This window comes from Oncorhynchus kisutch, linkage group LG12 (assembly GCF_002021735.2).
Source record: "Oncorhynchus kisutch isolate 150728-3 linkage group LG12, Okis_V2, whole genome shotgun sequence".
NCBI lineage: Eukaryota > Metazoa > Chordata > Actinopteri > Salmoniformes > Salmonidae > Oncorhynchus > Oncorhynchus kisutch.
Genome location: NC_034185.2, coordinates 24,926,365 through 24,948,747, shown reverse-complemented (window position 1 = coordinate 24,948,747; position 22,383 = coordinate 24,926,365). Strand labels below are relative to the sequence as shown.

The following is a 22,383-nucleotide window of genomic DNA, read 5'->3' as shown; positions in this document are numbered from 1 at the left end:
ATTAGGAATAGAATACCTCAACTTTGAGAGCTGGGAGGGATCTGTGTGGGGGAGGAGGGTTCTGTGTGGGGGAGGAGGGGTATGTTGATGGAGAGGAAGGGGGGACATGGAGGGTAGTGAAAGCTTACTTGTTCAATGTCACGTGATGAGCTTCCAGGCTTAATTAAACCTGTGTTAATCCTCCATCCAAGATAGTCACAGCTGAAATGTCCATAAGGAAGCGCCCTTCTTTCCTACGGTTACATGGTTTTAAAGGTTAACTGCTGGTCGCCCATTTTATGGTGATTTAAAGTTCAGACTACCTCATGAAGTTCTACTGTAGGTGAAAAGACGGTGGGCTTTCAATGAAGCATGGTGTTGTAAGTAAGGAAGACAATTAATCAGTACCATTCCAGCTGCTTCCTGTCATTTCTGCAAAATGTTGTGGAAAATGTAATGAAGGCTGGCTCGGTAATGGTTTCAAGCTTACCCGGTGGAAAATATGACCGTCTTTCCATAGACAATTAAGACCGACATGAAGCCCTTTTCTTTTTTTATCCTGGACTTTTTTCTTCATTCTCCTTCTTTTTCCTTCCAGAGAAAGGATGTGATGTGTTTCATCCAGGGCTAAATGGAAACATGTACATTAAACGTCTACAGCTGTGGAGCATGAATTAACTGGGGATACTTGGTTCTGCTGCTTAGCTGGAGAAATCCCATAATTGCACCTCCAACAACATAGAGAGTCAACGCTGGGTCACATGGTTTATCCCACAATGCACTCAGCATGCATGTTTAGCCGTTACCACCTCCAGGAGAAAAATCCTCAAACCTGGCTGCATGCTGCTGACTTTTTGTTGTTGCTCTTTCTAGCATTGCAGCAGTCTGCAGAAATGCCTGTTGGAGCATCTCAGAGCAGAGGGCTGGTACACAGACACAGCGAGAGGTGTTTTCCTCTATGCCCTGTCCCACAGTTGGTCTCCCACAGTGTCCCACAGTCCCTCCCTTCCCCTCCTTCCCTCAACCTAGCCTCCCCAGGACCTTAGCATGGCGACACTTACCGCCTCTCCCTTTTGTCTGTGTCCGTCTGGCCACTTGTTTGATTGGTAACTGTATATCAGGCTGGGGACACTGGCGAGGCCGCCAGAGTTCCCGTTGCATTAAGCATGACCTCATGTTGAAAGGAGCTGATTTTCTCTCTCTAAATGGCTCTCAGCCTGCGGGGGCCCGGCCCGGCCTTTTGGCTCGACACCCCAATCACTATGCTCAGACCACTGAACTCTCCCAGCACCCCATATTAGGCCTCTCACTGATAGAGGAGGATGAGGAGAGAAAGAGAGGGAGGGAGAGAAAGAGAGTGAGAAGGAGGACAATTGTGTGCTGGTGTGATATTGTGTGTGTGTATGCGGTTGTGTGTGTGTGTGTGTGTGTCTGTGTGTGTGTGTGTCTACTCAGGCTCAGGCTCATGGACTGGCTTGTCTGGGGAAATGATGTCACGCTCTGTTCCCTATCAAGCCTGTCCAAAGTCCACAGATGATTCTGGGCTAATTCATCTTCAAGATGAGGCGTTGGGCTGGTGGCATGGCCAAACCGGTTGCACTGTACATATACCCCTTTAGCTTCTTCTGCACATACAACCAAACACATAATACTGGACTCTCAGAGTATGAACAGCATCTTCTCTGTGTTGTAGTCCTTTACCCAACACCAACAGACAGCTCTGTTGTAGTCCTTTACTCAACACCCACAGACAGCTCTGTATTGTAGTCCTTTACCCAACACTTACAGACAGCTCTGTTGTAGTCCTTCACCCAACACCTACAGACACAGACAGCTCTGTTGTAGTCCTTTACCCAACACCTACAGACAGCTCTGTTGTAGTCCTTTACCCAACACCTACAGACAGCTCTGTTGTAGTCCTTTACTCAACACCAACAGACAGCTCTGTTGTAGTCCTTTACTCAACACCAACAGACAGCTCAGTATTGTAGTCTTTTACCCAACACCAACAGACAGCTCTGTATTGTAGTCTTTTACTCAACACCAACAGACAGCTCTGTATTGTAGTCCTTTTCCCCAACACCAACAGACAGCTCTGTATTGTAGTCCTTTACCCAACACCAACAGACAGCTCTGTATTGTCGTCCTTTACCCTACACCAACAGACAGCTCTGCTCCTGGTCTCTAGAACTGACTAATGTCCTCTGGGAGAGAGCCAGGGAGAGGTCAGATCAGACACCGGATGGATGCACCAATCAAAAGCTCATAAACAAATGAGCAAACGGTGTCTTTGGGGCAAGTGTCTGTGAGGTGAGGTGTGTGCTGTTGGCCTGAGTGTCTGACTAGCTCCGCACCATGGACAGAGATAGTGTTTATAGCCGGTGCTCCTACTGTAGATGACTTGTTCATAATGGCCCAGCATTCTTGGATGAGCAGATAACATTCATCACAATCAGCAGTAACATCATCAGGCATGGGGGCTGATATCCATGTCTTATTTAATGGCCGGTGTCATGGCCCAGTGAAGATTTGGCACACAGCGATTTGTTAAGAGACAACCCAGCGCCCAGATTTTTGTAACGTCGATATGTTTAGAATTTGTTGCTGGATGACGTTTACTTGTTCAATGCCAAAAATGTTTGTGGTATCTCACAACAACAAAGGCAAATAGAAGCAAGAATTTCCACCTGGCTTGTCAGAGGTAAAGGTGGAACAACTATCATATTGTTTGTACCTTTTGCAGGGCTGCGCACAGTTCACACATCAATTTAAGCTGTGGTTTGCTATGCCTATTGAACGGCCATACTCTCACCTCACACAGACGGAGAGTCGAGGTGACCCGAGCGGAGCGAGCGACCAGCCGCCTATCCAGCTTGTGTAACCAGCCTCTTTCGTAACGCCAATTCATAAGTTTGGTCACCCTGCTGCATAGCATTCAGGCTTGTTCCTCAAACAGGAAGTGTCACCCACACTCCTCACCTCAGCCAGTCTGAATGAGAATAGCCGAAACCTCTCACCTACGCAGAGCGCAGCTCTCTCTTTTCACCACTCACACACACACATCCTCTGCGTTAAAAATATCCCCTCCCATCCTATTCAACTGCCTAGCTAAACCTCCTACGTGCTGCTGGAAATATAGACCTGGATATGACAGGATGGATGCCTGTTTGGATAGGATTCTTGTCTGAATCCTGTACCTAGTAGTTTAATCAGTAGAGAGTTTGTCCCGAAACAAAATATCCATCCCATCATGCTATAGACATTGCCCATTCACACATACCATCTTATACATTTCTATAATACACTGTACACTGTAGTTGTAATTTTAGTATTGCTCTGTGAGGCCAAACTGGCTCTGCTGATCATCTGGACCTGTTTGAGCGATGGATGGTCTCTCTCTCTCCCCTGGTTTTTCAGCCTGTTGCGTTCTGCCTCTTCACAGTCTCAGACTGCAGTATCTCCCAGCTGCAGTCTCTCCCGGCTCCAGGCTGTGCTTCATCTTTGGGCTCCTAATGAGGAGTCAATATGACACTCCCGGGGGCTGACTTGCAAACAGCCTGGGTGATACATCCACAGAACCTGCTTACAGGGGATAAAATCACACCCCAAACCTGCTGGCTGTGCAAATGGTGCTGTCACATGCTGTCAAAACCCAAGCTGCTGGGAGTTAAGTTTAAGTGTGAAAATAGTTATTGCTGGGATTTCAATAAGATTCAGGGATATTTTCATGTTTCAAAGATTTTTCCGTGGCGGGCCGAGGGGTCTTTATTTATAGTGCTTTGTTTTGCTGATGTTTGTATTCCATTCTATTTGAGTCATGGTCAATATGAAATATGTTGATACACGATACAGACTGGTGAAGACCATGCAAGCTACTTTTTGTTCACCTTTAGAGCCACAAATGAACAGAACCGAGAAGTGTGTCCAGGACCGCATCATTAATACAGCTGATTCAGTCCTTTCTATAGTCGCACCAACATGTGTGCTCTGTCAATGATGTACATGCAGTCCATTTGAGAACCAAGTGATTCTGAATACAGCACATTGTGAAGAATTCCCTGAACCCGTTCAGGTGAAAGGCAACATTGAGACAGATGCGCCTAAAACACACAATACTTTATTTGTACGAGCCTTGCCTCAATCTATTTTCAGAGCCCTTTCACATTTTCCCACAGCTAGCAGTTGATAAAGCCAGTTGGAGCTGTTAAAGTTGCCTCCATCCCTAATGAGCTGGATAGCTGGAACAAAGACCACAGCAAACCGACCCAGCTCCCCTCTCATTCCCAATGTAAGGAAAGATGAAGAAACGATAGCATGCAGATATGTATGTGTTTCTATGCCAGTTCTATCTTCCCATAAAAGCCAGAGGGAAAAAACAAAGAAAGAAAATGAAACAAGCCAACACACAGATAAATAAATAAGATGTTTCAGTTGGGGGTCTCATTAGGCCTCCTGAGGCTGAGGTACTGACCATGATGCACTTCTAGGCAGGACTACCATAAACTCTGTAATTACTGAATGGAAACAATTAGCAATGCCTTGAATTATTCAGAGTCTGCCCTGGAAAGTACATGAAACTATGCCTGTTTCTGCTCAGGGAAATCAGAAACGGCCTGTGTGTGTGTGTGTGTGCCTGCCTACATGGCTGTTGTGAATGTGATGTCACCAGGAGGACAAACAAAAGGGGGTAACCGGAGCCCTAAAAACACGCCACCGCGACCGCACGCTGGTGGGTGTGTCACGGTCAACCCCACAGACGGGCCACTGAATTAGGCCACTGTGCTAATCGAATGGCCCTCTGGTTGAAGCGATAACCAAAACACAGGCGTCTGCGCATGTGACTAACCTTTGTTTCTAGAGGAATTACACACATTTTTGAATTGCCAAACTCTGTAAGAGAGATGGGACTGGAAGCTTGAGGTTGATTGAATTGTCTCTATTTGTGTTATAACATGTAATGCTGGCAGGTCTAAAACAGCAGAGCAGTCGATAATAACAGTGTTAAATACTGTTATTAAGACGTTTATTTACACTATTTTGTTTGTGTATTTATTTACAGTGCTCTTGTCCTGCATTGAACTTTTGGTTGGACAGGGAGAAATATGGCGTCATGGTTCATTTTAACTTCAGATGTTGGTATTTGAGGGAAGGAAAAATAAAACGGGATTCACTCTATTCTCTATTTCAGTGTTGAAAGGAATTTCAAGCACTTCAAATTGGTATGTGGCATCTTGGCTGGCCAAATGGTTTAAGGATAACTATGGCTGCCACACATAAGTGATTGACACACAAAATAGCACAACATTCTATAATCCTCTCTCCTGAATCTGCCTGCCCAAAAAACGCTCAATACCTAATCCCTGCTTTGGAAAGAGGACGTATTTTGCTAGAGTTAAAGGGCCTCTGTAAGGTTTGATCTTTTCACAATGGAGATGTGCGTCAGTGTATAGGGCATGGCACTGCCCCAGGCTAGCAGCCTCCTACACTCCCCGTAGATCCCCAGTCAGAAACCAGAACTGGGCCGAAGGTGGGCAGAGGCTCTCTCTCAGCGTTCTGTCCTCCCCCATTATGCATACCTCCGGGGGAGGAGGGGTTGATGGAGGTATATGTAGTGCATGGCTTGATGTGTGTGTGTGCGTGCAGAAACTTACTGTAGGGGCCGGTGTACTGTATAATAAACATGTCTGCCTTATCAGGGGCATCAGTTGTTGGCAGAGGGCCATCATATCAGATGATGTACTGTTGGACTATGGAGATGTTACATAAAATGCTTGAATCATCCAGTGGAGGGTTTCTGTTTATATCTTTGAGGATGTTCCGTTTCTATAGAGCGAAGTGTCCCTGACACACTGCCTCTGTCACTGTCCCACGCACACTTCTTCCAGGTACTCCACTTGAAACGGATGCCAATGAATATTCTCACCCACACTCAGTCAGAAAATAGGACAGGGTTTTAGTTGGGATGAATAGCACTTTATATAACCCATTCAATACGTTTTCTTTGATTTACAAAATGGTAAGATTCTGCTTCGGCACCGTGGTAGCAGATCTGTATAGATTAACAAGAGATACTTTTCTGTTTATCAGCACTGCATCCACATCCCTGGTGCCCAGCAGCAGAGGTAGAAAGATTCATTAAAGGAAGGAGATGCTCCCAATTGTGGAGAGGGGAGAGGGGGCGAGGGGTGTGCCAACGTGGCCGCCATTAAGTGTGATATATGAAACTGACTCCAGCTTAGACAGATTGCTCTTTTCCACTCAGTGATAGGTTTGCTCTGGTATCATGAAGCTCAATTGCGTCAGTTGACCCTTATTTCACAAAATACTAGCAATTGAGAATATATTTTGTGAAAATAAGATAGGAGGAGTTAAGAGGCAGGTACAAGTACTTTAGGTTTAGACATCTTTGTTATTTATTATTCCTCTCTGAATATCTCTCTCAGAGTGTATCTATATCTACATTATCTTCACAAAGCTGTCAATCAAGCGCATTTCATTAAGTTGGTATCAACAACTGTTCATGCAGGTGTGTTTCAATTGAGACTCTGCTTTCTGCATTTTCCTATTTTTAAACGTATCAAAACATGGCTGTTTTGAAACATACACATTTGGCTTTTGATTTCATTGAAACATATATGGGTGTTTTACGATATTGTTGGTGATATTTACAGAAAGGGGCTCTGGCCTGTAACAAACCTCCATCCAACCACTTATACTGTAGTTGCGAAACTGTAGTTGCGAAACTCAGGCTTCCACAGAGGGCTTATGGGATGTCCAGAGGGGTATACTAGAAAGGTTGGATCAAAGTTAGTCAGCTAACTTTGATAAGCAACCAGAAGTGACTGTTGATTTTGTGGTTCATTAAAAAAAGTTAGAGTTAGATATGCTTTTTTGTTTGTTGAATCAATTAGACCATGCCGATTTTCAAGCTTCTTTAAAAAATGTATCCAAAATTAGCTGGCTAGCTTCTTGAACCTGCTTTGTAGTGTACCCCTCTGGTGTTTGCACACATTCCTTTTGTGTAACAGCATTGAAGAGAATGAAAACAAAAACGGACCAAAAGTAAATATTTCCGGTGCTAAAAATACCAGTGGTTTTCTGCCGGGCTATTTTTAGTTCTCACGTTGGCCTCCAGACACCCGCGTCACACGGCTTTCGTGCTCTTACCCCAGCAGCGCCAGAGCAAAGGGGCCTTGTGTGTGTGTGTCTGTCGCAATCAGAGAAAAAAAACTGAAATCAGGAAATACACAGCATAGACTTGCAGGTTCAGCATGTTAGCCTCAGAAACTGGAGTTCATTCTGTATTCAGGTGTTGGTGTGGTTTCTGTACGTTAACACTCGGAAATAGAACCACAAATGTTTATTTATAGTTTCTGTGTCTTTTAGGAACTACGTGGGCCTATTTGGTACTGATGACTCACTGTTAACAAGAGGGGGTGGTTCAGTTTGAAACTACACTCAGTCAACTTCAGTTTAGTTCAGCACTGTACTCTTTGTACTACATGCCACTGTACATGAGAATATAGATGACCGAACTGGGATTCATTTATTTGAAAATGGAGGAAAATCCTAGAGACATAAGTTATTAACAGTGACTTCTCAGTGAGTGTTTTGTTTCGATCACTGAATTCTTTCTCTCTCCTCTCTCCAGGTCTTAAGTGAAGATTCTTTTGGAAGTTGTAAACAGAGAGATATCAAGAAGCACTTTTTTTTTAAAGACCGGTAAGTGTTCAATAATAAATATGTACCCAATCAGGATTTTTAAGATGTCTTATTTTACAGTACATGGCATTTATATATATATATATATTCTGTTTATGTTTTCAGATCACGAAAAGATCTTCATACATTTAATGAATTGGACAGAAAATTGGAGGGATGTTAGCAAGTCTACAGTATGATTGACAGAAAGAAAGTGTTCTGATGCAGACTATAGAGGATCTTCGTGACTCAAATGTGGAACAACCCAACAACTTCAGCAATGGAAGGCCCTTTTGTTTAAGATCTCCAGGTGTGACAGCATCTGACATTTGACCTTTGAGAAACCCAACTGACGTCTAGCGGGACAATGGAGCCACGTGAATCTGCTGCTGGACCAAAATGCACCAAGGATCCCCGGGAGAAGCTACAAAGGAAGTGGGTCTCTGAGCCCTCAGCTGGCACAAAAAGAAGCACTTTTGCTGACCCGGAGGAAAAGAGGCACTCGCATCGCGAAATCCTTCAAAGTGGTGCCAGTGGCAGCAATATTACTGGCTCAGCACGAAAGTATGGCTCTGGGAAGCTGCTATCAACTGCAATGGGTCAGTCATCTCAAGATAATCAGTACGCACAGGCTTTCCCTCGTACTTACTCCTACCAGTTACCACAACCGTACCCGCAACAGCCCATGCAAGAGCGCTTCCTGTCCGGAGCCAAGCCACAGCCCGGTCTGGAGGCCCATGCCTGGCCCTTCGCTGGACAGCTCCCATCCGACGACATATTCCCTGGACACTCCCGTGTCCATGGAGTTTTCCCTCGTCAGAAATCTCCCAGTTTACCCAGTTCTTTTGGCCAGTATTCCCAGTCAGGGCCGGAGCCACCAGAGGAGGGATACAAGAAGGAGCAGAAACCCAAGAAGCCAGGAAAGTACATCTGCCACTACTGTGGAAGGGCTTGTGCTAAACCCAGTGTGCTGAAGAAGCACATTCGTTCACACACTGGGGAACGCCCCTACCCTTGTGTCCCCTGTGGGTTCTCATTTAAAACCAAGAGTAATTTGTATAAACACAGGAAATCTCATGCCCATGCCATCAAAGCAGGACTAATCCCATTCTCCGAACTGGCAGTTTCACGCACAGACATGGATCAGGCATCCTCAGTGGGAGAGACGGAAGTACACTCAGACGGTGAACAGAGCACAGACACCGACGAGGAAACTGCAGAGGCCTCCATGTTTATGGACAAAGGCAGCCCTATTCCCCAGATATCATTTGAGATGGACAAAAGCACAATGGAGAAGGGTAGGGAGCCGGCATATGCTGACTCAGCTGAGGATTTAGCTATGGCTTCCATGAAAGTGCCTATCCTAATTGTCCCAAAACAAGGGGTCCCACCAACAGCATTGGAGTGCCCCCCATTCACGGACCTCAAGGCTTCTCACATCAGCTCCCAGGTTGGCCGCGTGGATGACTCTCCCACTATCAAACAGAGACTGGCTCTGAGACTGACAGAGAAGAAGGGATCACAGGACTCAGACCAGCAGTCCCAGCAGTCCCTGAACCTTCTGAGTCCACACAGCAAAGGCAGCACAGACTCGGGCTACTTCTCCCGTTCAGAGAGTGCAGAGCAACAGATCAGCCCTCCCAACACAAATGCAAAGTCCTATGAGGAGATCATGTTTGGTCGGACTTGGTATTACAAACCTAACTCTGCTAGATCTAGACAATCCATTGCAGTAGGCATGGCCACTGTTGGCCAAGACACTAACATAGTAATGGGGAAGATATCTGAGGATCATATTTTTTTCCGAAATGATAGCGGTGAAGTGCAACTATTAGCAGGTGTTGACCCCAAGCAGTATCCCACAGGCCCTTGCCAAAGCAACACAGGTCTACTAGAGACTCCTTCTGATTCAGGGACACTCATTAGGAGTAACTCAATGCCAACATCATCCCCGACCAACCTCAACGTCCCACCAGGGATAAGAGTGAGCCACTCCTTTGACGAGATGATGACCACTGATGATGTCTTCTACCCGGGTGCTGCCGGTCTGAGGAGGCTTAGGAGACAGGCAGCTTTTGAGCATTCAGCACATGAAGGGCATGGCGACTATGAAACCTATGGACACGTTCCCAAGAACGCAGCCCCATCCGTGGCATTAAAGCTAGGGGAGCGCAGTCCTGTGGTGCCAGAGCATACAGCATACAGCCCATATGGTACTAAAATGACAGAGATTGTCACTCGTAAACGCAGGAAGGAAAAGAGTGTAGGAGATGAGGAGGATGGCCCTGTCCAGTACGACAGTAGTTGTAGTGGCTCAGTAGATATGGTCAGAGATTATGATTCAAAACAAGGTAGTCAAGAGGGTTCAAGGGGGACACCTACTGGAAAGGGATCCATGGGATCTATGTACAGTGCACATAGCCAATCAGACAGTTTTGAAACATGCTGTAGTAGCATGTGCTCAGAGGACGTAGTGCTAGTCCCAGACTCTGACAGAAAGGCAGCTGGCAATGTTATATCTGTCATTCAGCACACCAACTCACTCAGTAGGCCAAACTCCTTTGAGAAGTCAGAGTCCTTCGAGCACCCAGCCTACCTGCAAGATAAACCCTCCAGCCAATATTCAGAACAGTCAGATACAGAGAACATAGAGGATGTGCAGATCCCAGAGTTTATCCTGAGGTCTGAGAGCATGGAGCTGCAGCAGCAAAGCAACAGTGATTTAGTTTCATCCAACCAGCCCTGTCACATGCCCCCCAAACTGGTACGTCAGCCTAACATCCAAGTGCCTGAAATCAGGGTGACAGAGGAGCCAGACAAACCAGAGAAAGAGCCTGATGTACTGACCAAGGAACCGGAGAAGCACGTTGAAGAGTTCCAGTGGCCCCAGAGGAGTGAGACACTGTCCCAGCTCCCTGCGGAGAAGCTGCCTCCTAAGAAGAAGCGTCTGCGTCTGGCAGACCTGGAGCACTCCTCTGGGGAGTCCAGCTTTGAGTCTTGCACCAGCCTGTCCAGGAGCCCCAGCCAGGAGAGCAACCTGTCCCACAGCTCCAGCTTCTCTATGTCCTTTGACAGGGAAGAGAGCCTAAAGTCTGTGTCACCGTCCAAGCAGGAGGACTTTGGCAAGCAGTCTGAGTACAGCGGAAACTCTCTCACTATCCCCGGCCATCACCAGCAGAGGGAGATGCGACGCTCCTCATCAGAACAGGCTCCCAGCGCTCTGCCCACCGAGATCCCAGAGATCCGTAGCAAGTCCTTCGACTATGGTAGCCTCTCAACATCATCCAGACAGGGAGAGGTTTACTCCAGTGCATCAGCCATGAAAGATCGGAGACGGGGCTACCTAGTAAGGCAGGCATCCCTCAGCGTTTACCCTGAGACTGCGGTGCATGAGCATGGTGGTCTCGAAATTACTGTCAAGCAAGAGCACTCGGACCATGGACCCTCATCTTGGCAGAGCCCCCCATCCTCTCAAAGTTCTCTTGGTGCATCAGCCAGCGAAGTAGCAAGACCCAAGAGAGGGTCACATCATCATCTTCTGCAACAGAGCATTAGTGAGGACAGCCAGGACGACTCACCACTGTTCCAGAAGTCATCTCGTCTGCCAAGTCAACAGTCATCTGAGGGAGAGCATCCAGGTCACGAGCTCATGAGCAAGGAAACGATGCAATACTCCTCACTCCAGAACAGCTTGGCTTCACTGCCTTTCCTGCCATGTCAGCCGGGTCTGTTCTGGCATCCCGAGTCCACACAGAGACACAAGCAGCATCTGGCTTTCCAGCCACACCAGTTACAGAAACTACATATCAGACAGCCTAGTCTACCACACATGATCCAGAAATCCAACCCACCTCTTAATCAGCTACAGCAGATTCAGGAGCAATGCGATGCAAAAGCTGACGGTGCTATCAGTCAGAGCTATCAGTATCCCTCCAGAGCCTCCCCCCAGGCCCAGCATTACGGATCTCTACCGTCTAAAGTGGCCCTCACCGAGAGCACGGTGCTCCTGCAACAGGTCCAGCCAATCTTCGCCACTCAGAATGCAGGTTCACAGTCATCTCTCCCAGGTATGCTAGTCCCCGTTAGGATACAGACTCAAGTGCCATCTTACGGAAGTGTTATGTACACAAGTGTTTCACAACTCTTAGCTAACCATGGCCAGAGCACTTATTCAGCAAGAGTCATATGCTCAGAGAGTGTATCATCTAGTTCACCCACAGGTTGCACTGTTTCAAAGCAAGGCGTTGGCTTCAATTTATCTCAGATCCTTGGTCAGTCTGAGGGAGCTCTACGTTATCCACTGTGGAATATTCCGGATCTGAACACTGAACACGGGAGACTGAACACAGGAATTCCGCTGTCGTTGACATCAGGAACCATCTCCACCACGGATGCATCCTCCAATATTGGGGGAAGCAAGCGGATGCTATCACCCGCCAGTAGCCTGGAACTCTTTATAGAGACCAAACAGCAGAAACGGGTCAAGGAGGAGAAGATGTACGGTCAGATTGTAAAGGAGCTGAGCGCTGTCGAGCTGAGTGCTTCGAAAGACAGCGGTAAGTTATCAAAGTGTGCCCCTCTGAAGAGCGAGGGTTCAATGGACGATCAGGAGAGTATGTCCTCCTCCCCACCAGCAGACTTCCCCTCCACCAAAATCCCAGTGCGTTCCAACGCACCTCACATACCTGATGTGCCACCAGCTGACAGCTTCACTCCCCCTCTGCAAATCGTGACGGACTTCCCTGGTGGCAGAGAGTCCCCAGAGGAGCTGGACGTAGATGACTCCACCCCAGAGGCTAGCTGCAGCCCACAGTTCATGGTCTCCTCCAGTGACACTCCAGAGGAAGCCAAGCCACTCATAGGCAGCAAGATACCTGTCAACATGCTGGTGCAGCTGGCTGCCAATCAGAGTGGGGGTGCTGCCGGAAGCACTCTAATGCTCACAGATCTGGCCGACGTTCAGCAGTTCTTTCAGTTCCCCAGTCTTCGCACGACAACCAGTGTCAGCTGGTGCTTCCTGAATTACACCAAACCAAACAACGCTCAGACGACTCCCCTGACTTCTGTCTATGGCTCCTGGTGCGTCAGCTCCTACAACCCCAACCCTCTCAGCCTCAGCACCAAGGCTACTCTGGCCTTGCTCTGCTCCAAGCAGAGGAAGAACACAGAAACCTACACGATGGCTGCTATGTATCAACCCATGACTGGAAAACTTGTGTCCTCTCTTGCTTGGAAGCAGAAGTTTGAACAGGTAATCACACGTCACATACAGCATGCCATCTATTCATAGTTCATGTATTTATTGGTTAAAGGGTGGTTAACGGTTTGTTACTAAATAAGTATTCAAGGTTTAGAATTTGTATGCTTTAGAGAGTTTGAAATCTCCTACAATATTAGAAACCAATCTGGGATAAAAGTCTATTTTGAAGCCAACATTCCAGTACATCTGCCATCAAGTGTTTTTGTGTGTTTGTGAGGATTTAACTGAGTGTTATGCATGTTTTTCACTTGCAGATGAAGCCAGAGCTCATGCAGCTAGATGTGAGCAAATATGGGAAGAAAATCAAGGGGCTGAGCTCCAGGGATCGAGTCAAGGAGGACCACGGAGAGAAGGAGGCCTCCTCAAAGCAGGCTGAGCCCACTCGCATCAAAATCTTTGAAGGAGGGTATGTGAAGATGGCTGCCATAAGCCTTTAAAAAAAATTGAAAGCTTTTTAATATCAGTGTGGCACCTTTTCGAGGAGGCTGCCTAAATTTGTATATTGTTGTGACTTTTACACAAAATGTACAGTTTTGTGAAACGCAGAAGAAGAACAGCACTTTATTTATTGCCTGGTGGCTGAAACCACTTCTTCAGAGATTATATTATTTGAGAATGGTAATACAATGACTGTGATAACTGGAAATTAAGTATTACCTGATTTTAAAAATTACTTCACATTTTTTATTACTTCACATTTATGGACTTGAGGGTGTTTTCTGTAGAAATTTGATAGATAAAAAAAATGGGATGTATTTTTCAGGTGTATTTTAAATGTGGTTGAAAGGAGTTACTAGTATAGGCTTCTGTTTTTATAGAAATATAGTAGAGCAAAGTTTTGTTGTTTATTAGCAGCCAAGGGTATTATTGACTACTGTGCATGAGGCTACTGTAACATTTTGCTTCGGTGCAAGCAAAAAATAGATTTCCAAATGAGTTTTTCAATCATCTGAAATTTTTTCAAAATCACATATCTGTAATGTCTCTTTTATGATATTACCATGTACAGTGAGAAAAATGTATAAGAATACCATTTCATAAATGGGAACAGCTGTAAAAATATCTCTGACCAATACCCAGTTGAATTTGGCACCAGAATAATTTTCTCTAAGCAGTATAAGGCAAACCTTCCCAATGTAAAGTGGTCTGTTTGGTGTACTTGATATTTGCCCCCTTAACACATGCTTCGATATACTCAATATCCTCCAATAACGTTGAAAAATCTGGTCTTCTTATGATTTCAGGTACAAATCCAATGAAGACTATGTTTACGTGCGGGGAAGAGGAAGAGGGAAGTACATCTGTGAAGAGTGTGGGATCCGCTGTAAGAAGCCAAGCATGCTGAAGAAACATATCCGCACACACACCGATGTCCGGCCGTATGTCTGCAAGTTCTGCAACTTTGCTTTTAAAACCAAAGGTGGGTTTCCTTCTTCCACTTCATATAACCAGATATATACGAATGTACACCTTTCCTCTCAAGTAATTTAACCTGATAGTTCAAACATAAACAGTGTTCACACTGGGAAATGATTTATGTAGAACTGCAAATACAGACTTCGGTTTACATTGCATTAGGAGAGTGGCAAGGTTCTTTCTCTCTGCTTCAGTAACGTCCTATGCTGCTACCAGTAAGACTTTTTAAAAGGTGTAAACTCTTGTTTCAGGAAACCTGACAAAACACATGAAGTCGAAAGCCCACATGAAGAAGTGCTTGGAACTCGGGGTGTCAGTGACATCTGTGGAGGATCCTGACGCCGAGGAAGCTGGTATGAATCAGACAGACTGACTGAGCACATTGTGTAGAGATGAGCCAATATTTCATAAATGCTGAGCCCTGTAAGTTGCACTGGTGCGGTTCTTGAGGGACAATTATCATAATGAAAAACAGGAGCCACCTCTCTGCCAGGTTTATGTAAAATATCCAACTTTAAGATACACAGTTCTCATTTTCCCTGCTTGAATCCCATCATTCTGCATAGAGTATAAAAGAACTCCAGTGACCTATTCAATCCAACTGAAATAAATTGCGGTTGCTGTAAAATATCTGTAAAACGCATAAATATAAAAAGTCCTACTGTGTTTTTATATCCCATTTCCTTGTTAAGACTGCACTAAATGCCGTTTATTTGTCTTGCAGAATAAAGTAGGCTACTGTTATTGCATTTGCATAGCGACTGGATCAACGGTTGATTAACCAATATGTTTCTTTTTAGACAATGGCGAGGATGGCCAGAGGGAGTCTGGGAAGATGTCAGGCATTATGGCGGACCACCAGTTCTCAGACGCTGATGATTCTGATGGTGGCGAGGATGACGGGGATGAGGTGGATGATGATGAAGACGATGACGACGATTACGATGGCGACTCCACGCCGAAAACACGCTCCAGAAGCACTAGCCCTCAGCCCTATGGCATACCGTCTCTCTCCATCACAGCTGTGGCGGCCTCTCAGAGTGCCTGCTCCTCAGACCTGCTGGGCCACGGCCCCAAACCTCCCATCTTCAGCTACTTCACCAGCCTGCCCAGCATCCAGATCACCCAGCTCATGGTGCCCAGCGAGCGTGCAGGCCAGGGCCAGATGGCAGAGTATCAGCGTCTGCTGCAGGGCGCCCTGGGCGAGGACTATAAGAACAGGCTAGACATACCCAGCTCCATGGACAAGGACTTTGGCCTGTCCACAGATCACAGCTCCTCCTCCTTTGACCTGTCCCCATCTCGCCTCTCCTCTCCAGGCCTGGGGTCCTCCCCTCTCCGAGAGCCTTCCCCCACTACCTCCTCACGCAAGTACCTCTCCCCCCGACGGGACCTGTCCCCCCGTGGCCGCCTGTCACCCCACAGAGAGGTGTCCCCTCTTAGGCACATCTCCCCCAAGAGAGACATCTCCTTCAGGAGGGACCTCTCGCCTCGGAGGGACCTGTCCGCCAGAGGTCACCTCTCGCCCCTGTCCCACACCGGACGCCCCATGTCACCGGGCAGTGACCTTGCGGGCAGGAGGGAGCTGTCTCCGCGCAGTCACCACCGGGGCATGATCAGACCTGTCTCCCCCAGGAGGGGAATGCACCATCACAGTGCCCCTTGGAGTCTAAGTCAGCACCTAGACTCAGAGATGGTGTCACTGGGCCAGCGCAGTAGGAGCCACTCAGAGATGGAGACAGTAAGTGTTCCAGAACATATTCAACTGTTCTCTTCTATTTTATTCTATTCACACTGCACTTGAGTCTTCATAAACAGCTCCTTACTGACGGTATGTTAACTAATGAATGGTCTCTGCCTTCAACCGTCTTAGAGAGTCTAACTTAAAGTTAAAGTACAATGGACCCATGAAGGACCACCATATAGTGCTACTCTATCTGCAGACATTTCTATTTCTATATATGGCTAATTAAGAATCCCAGGGGAAATAGGTAAAATAGGTACAGTGTGCATATGCTGTGCAGTTATTCTTCTCTTCTCCATGCCATCTGGCTTGTTTCCATGGAACTGAGTGATATACAGATAAGGCTGCCATAGCTTGGCTCATCACTCAGTGGTTAATAACTGCTGTTTTTGTTATTACGAGTCTTGTTAAACCCAACTTTCCAGGAACCCCAGTTTAAATAAAGCATGACATGGAGCCGCTTCAGCTGTATCATTTTCAAATATTCATATTTGACTTATTTTTAGCTGGTAATAGTTTTGTGGTGTGGGAGCAGATTTTTCCTATCTTCTCAAAATCCATTACAATCCCTCTTTTCCTCATTCACAATTTCTCAGTCAGTACGAACCCACATTTTTAAGTGTTAGCATTTTATACATCATTAGGTGTACCACAGTGTAGATGTTTTGCTGCATATAGTTGTAACATTTACTTAGTACTTAGAACTTTCAGAGATCATCTGCATACTAAGATCGACAGACCCTATTGATCTACGGCCACTATACTTTGTACTGAATTCACCTTATATTGTTTCAGGAGCAGAATAAGGGTTCCCCTCCCCACAGCAGCCAGGAGTCCCCTCTGCCCCACCAGGGCCTGTTCAGCCACCTCCCCCTGCACTCCCAGCAACAGGTCCGCACCTCCTTCCCCATGATCCCCATCGGTGGCATCCAGATGGTGCACTCCGTGCCCACCTCAGTCACCGGCCTGACCCACCCCGCCCGCCTCCCCCTGCAGAAGAGCACGTCCGAGGAGTCCAGCACCAGCGAGGTCTCCTTCCACCTGGCCGAGGGAGGAGGAGGGTCCAGGGGTTCTACCGGGTCGTCCGACTCACCCCAGCGCCAGGAGAGGATGGTGTCATCATCCTTTTCCTCTCGGGGGACGCCGGTCCCCTCCCCTGGCCCGTCCTTACCCTGGTCAGGAAGTCGCCAGGACAGCGCAGACATGTCAGACAGCAAGGACATTAAGCAGCAGGAGGAAAGCATACAGACTTGTACCAATGCTATTGCCTCGCTCCGCATCGCTACAGAACATGACACTCTGGAGAAGGGCATGTTGGTGTGCTCTTCAGACGCCCATCAGAGACATCCCCCCCCACTGCCTCACTCCTCTCACCCCCCTTACCCCAGCCCTCAGGAGAGAGCCTCCAGCAGGATTCAGCACTTTAGTGGCCTAGAGGTTAGGCAGTCCCCGGACGGCCACTCTGCCTCCCCTCTCCCCCTACACTCCAGCTCCAGCTCGGAGACCTCCCTGCCAGCCACATCAAAGGGCCCGGCGGGTTCCACGGCAGGCCCAGGCCACTGTGCCAAGGAGAGGTCGCCAGGTCAACAAAGCCCAGGGGAAAGACCAGAAAGCACAAAGAGAGGCAAAAATATATTAAAGGATGCCACCGAGAACAGGTGAACATTGTTAAAAAGGGAAGGACGTGCAACACAAAGACATCAACCCGTACAATTGCACACACGCGCACACAGAGAGACAGACATTTAAACACACACACACACGACACGCACACAGAGAGACAGACATTTAAACACACACACGACGCGCACACAGAGAGACAGACATTTAAACACACACACACACACGACGCGCACACAGAGAGACAGACATTTAAACACACACACACACACGCGCACACAGAGAGACAGACATTTAAACACACACACACACGACGCGCACACAGAGAGACAGACATTTAAACACACACACGACGCGCACACAGAGAGACAGACATTTAAACACACACACGACGCGCACACAGAGAGACAGACATTTAAACACACACACACACGCGCACACAGAGAGACAGACATTTAAACACACACACACATGACGCGCACACAGAGAGACAGACATTTAAACACACACACACACGACGCGCACACAGAGAGACAGACATTTAAACACACACACGACGCGCACACAGAGAGACAGACATTTAAACACACACACGACGCGCACACAGAGATACAGACATTTAAACACACACACACACGACGCGCACACAGAGAGACAGACATTTAAACACACACACACACACGCGCACACAGAGAGACAGACATTTAAACACACACACACACGACGCGCACACAGAGAGACAGACATTTAAACACACACACGACGCGCACACAGAGAGACAGACATTTAAACACACACACGACGCGCACATAGAGAGACAGACATTTAAACACACACACACACGCGCACACAGAGAGACAGACATTTAAACACACACACACACGACGCGCACACAGAGAGACAGACATTTAAACACACACACACACGACGCGCACACAGAGAGACAGACATTTAAACACACACACGACGCGCACACAGACAGACAGACATTTAAACACACACACGACGCGCACACAGAGAGACAGACATTTAAACACACACACACACGACGCGCACACAGAGAGACAGACATTTAAACACACACACACAAACAAGTCTTTAAACAAGCAAATTAAGTAGATACTCTGTAGTTTCAATGTATAGCATGCCTTTTATAACCTGGTTTGCTATTTTAACTATTTCTTTCTTATTTAAATTTTCAGAGAATATACATACAGTATGTTAACTTATATATGAGCCTGACCAAATTGATGATGGACTCCAGTCTGGTACTTTTAAATGTACAGATGTGTGTGCCTTTTCTTTACTTTTTGCTTATATTCTTATAAGCATATTAAGCAGGAAGATATGTTAATATATCACGTTTGTGTATCAGCTTTGTAATAAATGCAATTTCTCGTCTTTTTTAGACACTTGAGTCTGAATGATGTGAAGTATCAATATATGTAAGGTTGCACTAAAACATATTTTTATATGAGTGAAATTAAATGGCTTTTGTGTACAGCAGCAATTCTATAATACTATTTATTGTATCATGTTTCATAAAATGTAAATTTTTCTTAATGTTGTGGATGCCTTTTCTATGTAAAAGCATGGGTTTTGCTATGGCATAATTAGAGCAAACAATATGTACACTGTAAAATGGCTTTATATGTTAGAAGTATTTATATACACCTAAGTGAATGCACTTTACTTGGAGGTATATACATATGATACAATTTACCAGAATATATATCTAGTATATAAATATATATATATATATATATATATATATATAGAATATATATGTGCACTTAGGTTTTAGATTGACACCCACATACAGTATGGTAGTTAGTTCTAAATGCTTGGACCTTTTTCTCTCCTGTTCGCTGGATTGGCTACACTAGTTGTGATTTTACATTTTTTACAAAAAGTAGAACTGTTCAGCATTAAGTGAATCAATGTGCTTTTATTTTTTGTTTTTATTCAACGCTTACTGAAGTAGTAGTGAAATATTAAAGATAGTTTGATCTTCTGTGAATCACGTTGCTTGAAGTACTTGATTTATTGATTAGTATGGGGAACATTCCAGCTGATGTAAATATTGAATGCCCATGAATTTGTATACACACACACACACACACACACACACACACACACACACACACACACACACACACACACACACACACACACACACACACACACACACATACACACACACACACACACACACACATACACACACACACACACACACACACACATACACACACACACACACACACACACACACACACACACACACACACACACACATACACACACACACACACACACACACACACACACACACACACACACATACACAGACGCATGCACGCACACACGCACATACACACACACACACACATACACACACACACACACACACACACACACACACATACACACACACATACACACACACATACACACACACACACACACACACACACACACACACACACACACACACATACGCATATTGAATGCCCATGAATTTGTATACACACACACACACACACACACACACACACACACACACACACACACACACACACATACACACACACACACACATACACACACACACACACACACACACACACACATACACACACACACACACACACACACACACATACACACACACACACACACACACACACACACACACACACACACACACATACACAGACGCATGCACGCACACACGCACATACACACACACACACACATACACACACACACACACACACACACACACATACACAGACGCATGCACGCACACACGCACATAACACACACACACACACACACACACACACACACACACACACATACACAGACGCGTGCACGCACACACGCACATACACACACACACACACATACACACACACACACACATACACACACACATACACAGACGCATGCACGCACACACGCACACACACACACACACACACACACACACACACACACACACATACACAGACGCATGCACGCACACACGCACACACACACACACACACACACACACACACATACACAGACGCATGCACGCACACACGCACACACACACACACATACACAGACGCATGCACGCACGCACACACACACACACACACACACATACACAGACGCATGCACGCACACACACACACACGCACGCACACACACACACACACACACACACACATACACACACACATACACACACACACACACACACACACACACACACACACACACATACACACACATACACACACACACACACACACACACACACACACACACACACACACATACACAGACGCATGCACGCACACACACACGCACGCACACACACACACACACACACACACACACACACACACACACACACACACACACACACACACACACACACACAGAGAGATTAGTGAGAGACACCAGTGTGTTACCTACGAGGAGACCCCAGCAGCTCACACACACACACACACACACACACACACACACACACACACACAGAGATTAGTGCGACACCAGTGTTTTACCTACGAGGAGACCCCAGCAGCTTACACACGCACACACACACACACAGAGATTAGTGAGACACCAGTGTGTTACCTACGAGGAGACCCCAGCAGCTTACACACACACACACACACACACACAGATTAGTGAGACACCAGTGTGTTACCTACGAGGAGACCCCAGCAGCTTACACACACACAGTCATACACATTTATACATGGAAAGAGTTCATTCTGGGCAATGACGTCAGTTCATCAACTAAACAAAACATATTAAATGCTTGTACACACAGATATCCAGAACTCTGAAAAATGCACCTTATGTTTCCTAAATTTGGGGGGGTACTATCCAATAATGCTGTATCTCAATTTTGGAACTGGGATTTGGAATCCAGTTGCTTTTAAAAACCTGTTTGCGAATAAACAACCTAAACGAACAGGAGCATTCAGCCCGTCACTCATGTGTGTATATCTGTATTTTGTATGGTGTGTATAAGATCTGTGTAATTTACTCTTTGGACATTTTTGTCACTAGTCCTTGGTATTCACCTAACTGTATCAACATGTCTTTCAAATCTAAGGTATCAAAGCACAAATCATAGTATAGAAAGGAAAAAAAGGATGTTAAACATACATAAAAAGGGTAACATTGTGATGTTCAGTGGAAAGTACAATATCATGGAAGACCCCAGTTTCAACAATTAATCACAGTGCAGGTGGAAATAAAACGGATTGTTGTTTTCAAATAAATACCACTACAATAAAATGTCCTCGATGCTTTAATTCTTTCCAAATACCTTTGGGCCTCACTGTATGTGGGCACACTTGCAATATCACGTAGGCCTACAGTACATGTCCTACTTTACAGTACCATAGGCACAATAGGAGTCTGCACACAAAATAAGTGTAAGCCTTTGGTAAACTTAACTCAGTTATAGCTCTTCTGTAAAACCTGAAAGAGCTCTCCAGTTGCTAATCTTAGGCTATCACTGTCATACTGCGTAGAACACATAGTTACTTCCCTTTGGTTTAATCCACTCTGACACAACTAGGTTGGTTATTCTCACTAACGTGTTTGTCTCTCAGATCATTTCGAAAGATACTTTGATCTTAGGGGTATTTTA

At 46.0% G+C, this 22,383-nt stretch overlaps 1 protein-coding gene across 4 annotated transcripts in view; it reads left to right on the top strand.

The window, feature by feature from the left end:
* Positions 1 to 17,916, top strand: part of hivep2a (HIVEP zinc finger 2a) — a 96,862-nt gene extending 78,946 nt beyond the window's left edge. For all 4 annotated transcript variants that reach the window (XM_020496548.2, XM_020496549.2, XM_020496550.2 and 1 more), the window contains 7 exons: positions 7,631 to 7,701; positions 7,807 to 12,931; positions 13,195 to 13,346; positions 14,185 to 14,360; positions 14,608 to 14,709; positions 15,157 to 16,097; positions 16,896 to 17,916. In XM_020496548.2, coding sequence (XP_020352137.1) covers positions 8,048 to 12,931; positions 13,195 to 13,346; positions 14,185 to 14,360; positions 14,608 to 14,709; positions 15,157 to 16,097; positions 16,896 to 17,762 — 7,122 coding nt within the window. In that variant the 5' untranslated portion in view covers positions 7,631 to 7,701; positions 7,807 to 8,047 and the 3' untranslated portion in view covers positions 17,763 to 17,916. The remainder of the gene's footprint in view (positions 1 to 7,630; positions 7,702 to 7,806; positions 12,932 to 13,194; positions 13,347 to 14,184; positions 14,361 to 14,607; positions 14,710 to 15,156; positions 16,098 to 16,895) is intronic.
* The last annotated feature ends 4,467 nt before the right edge of the window (positions 17,917 to 22,383 follow it).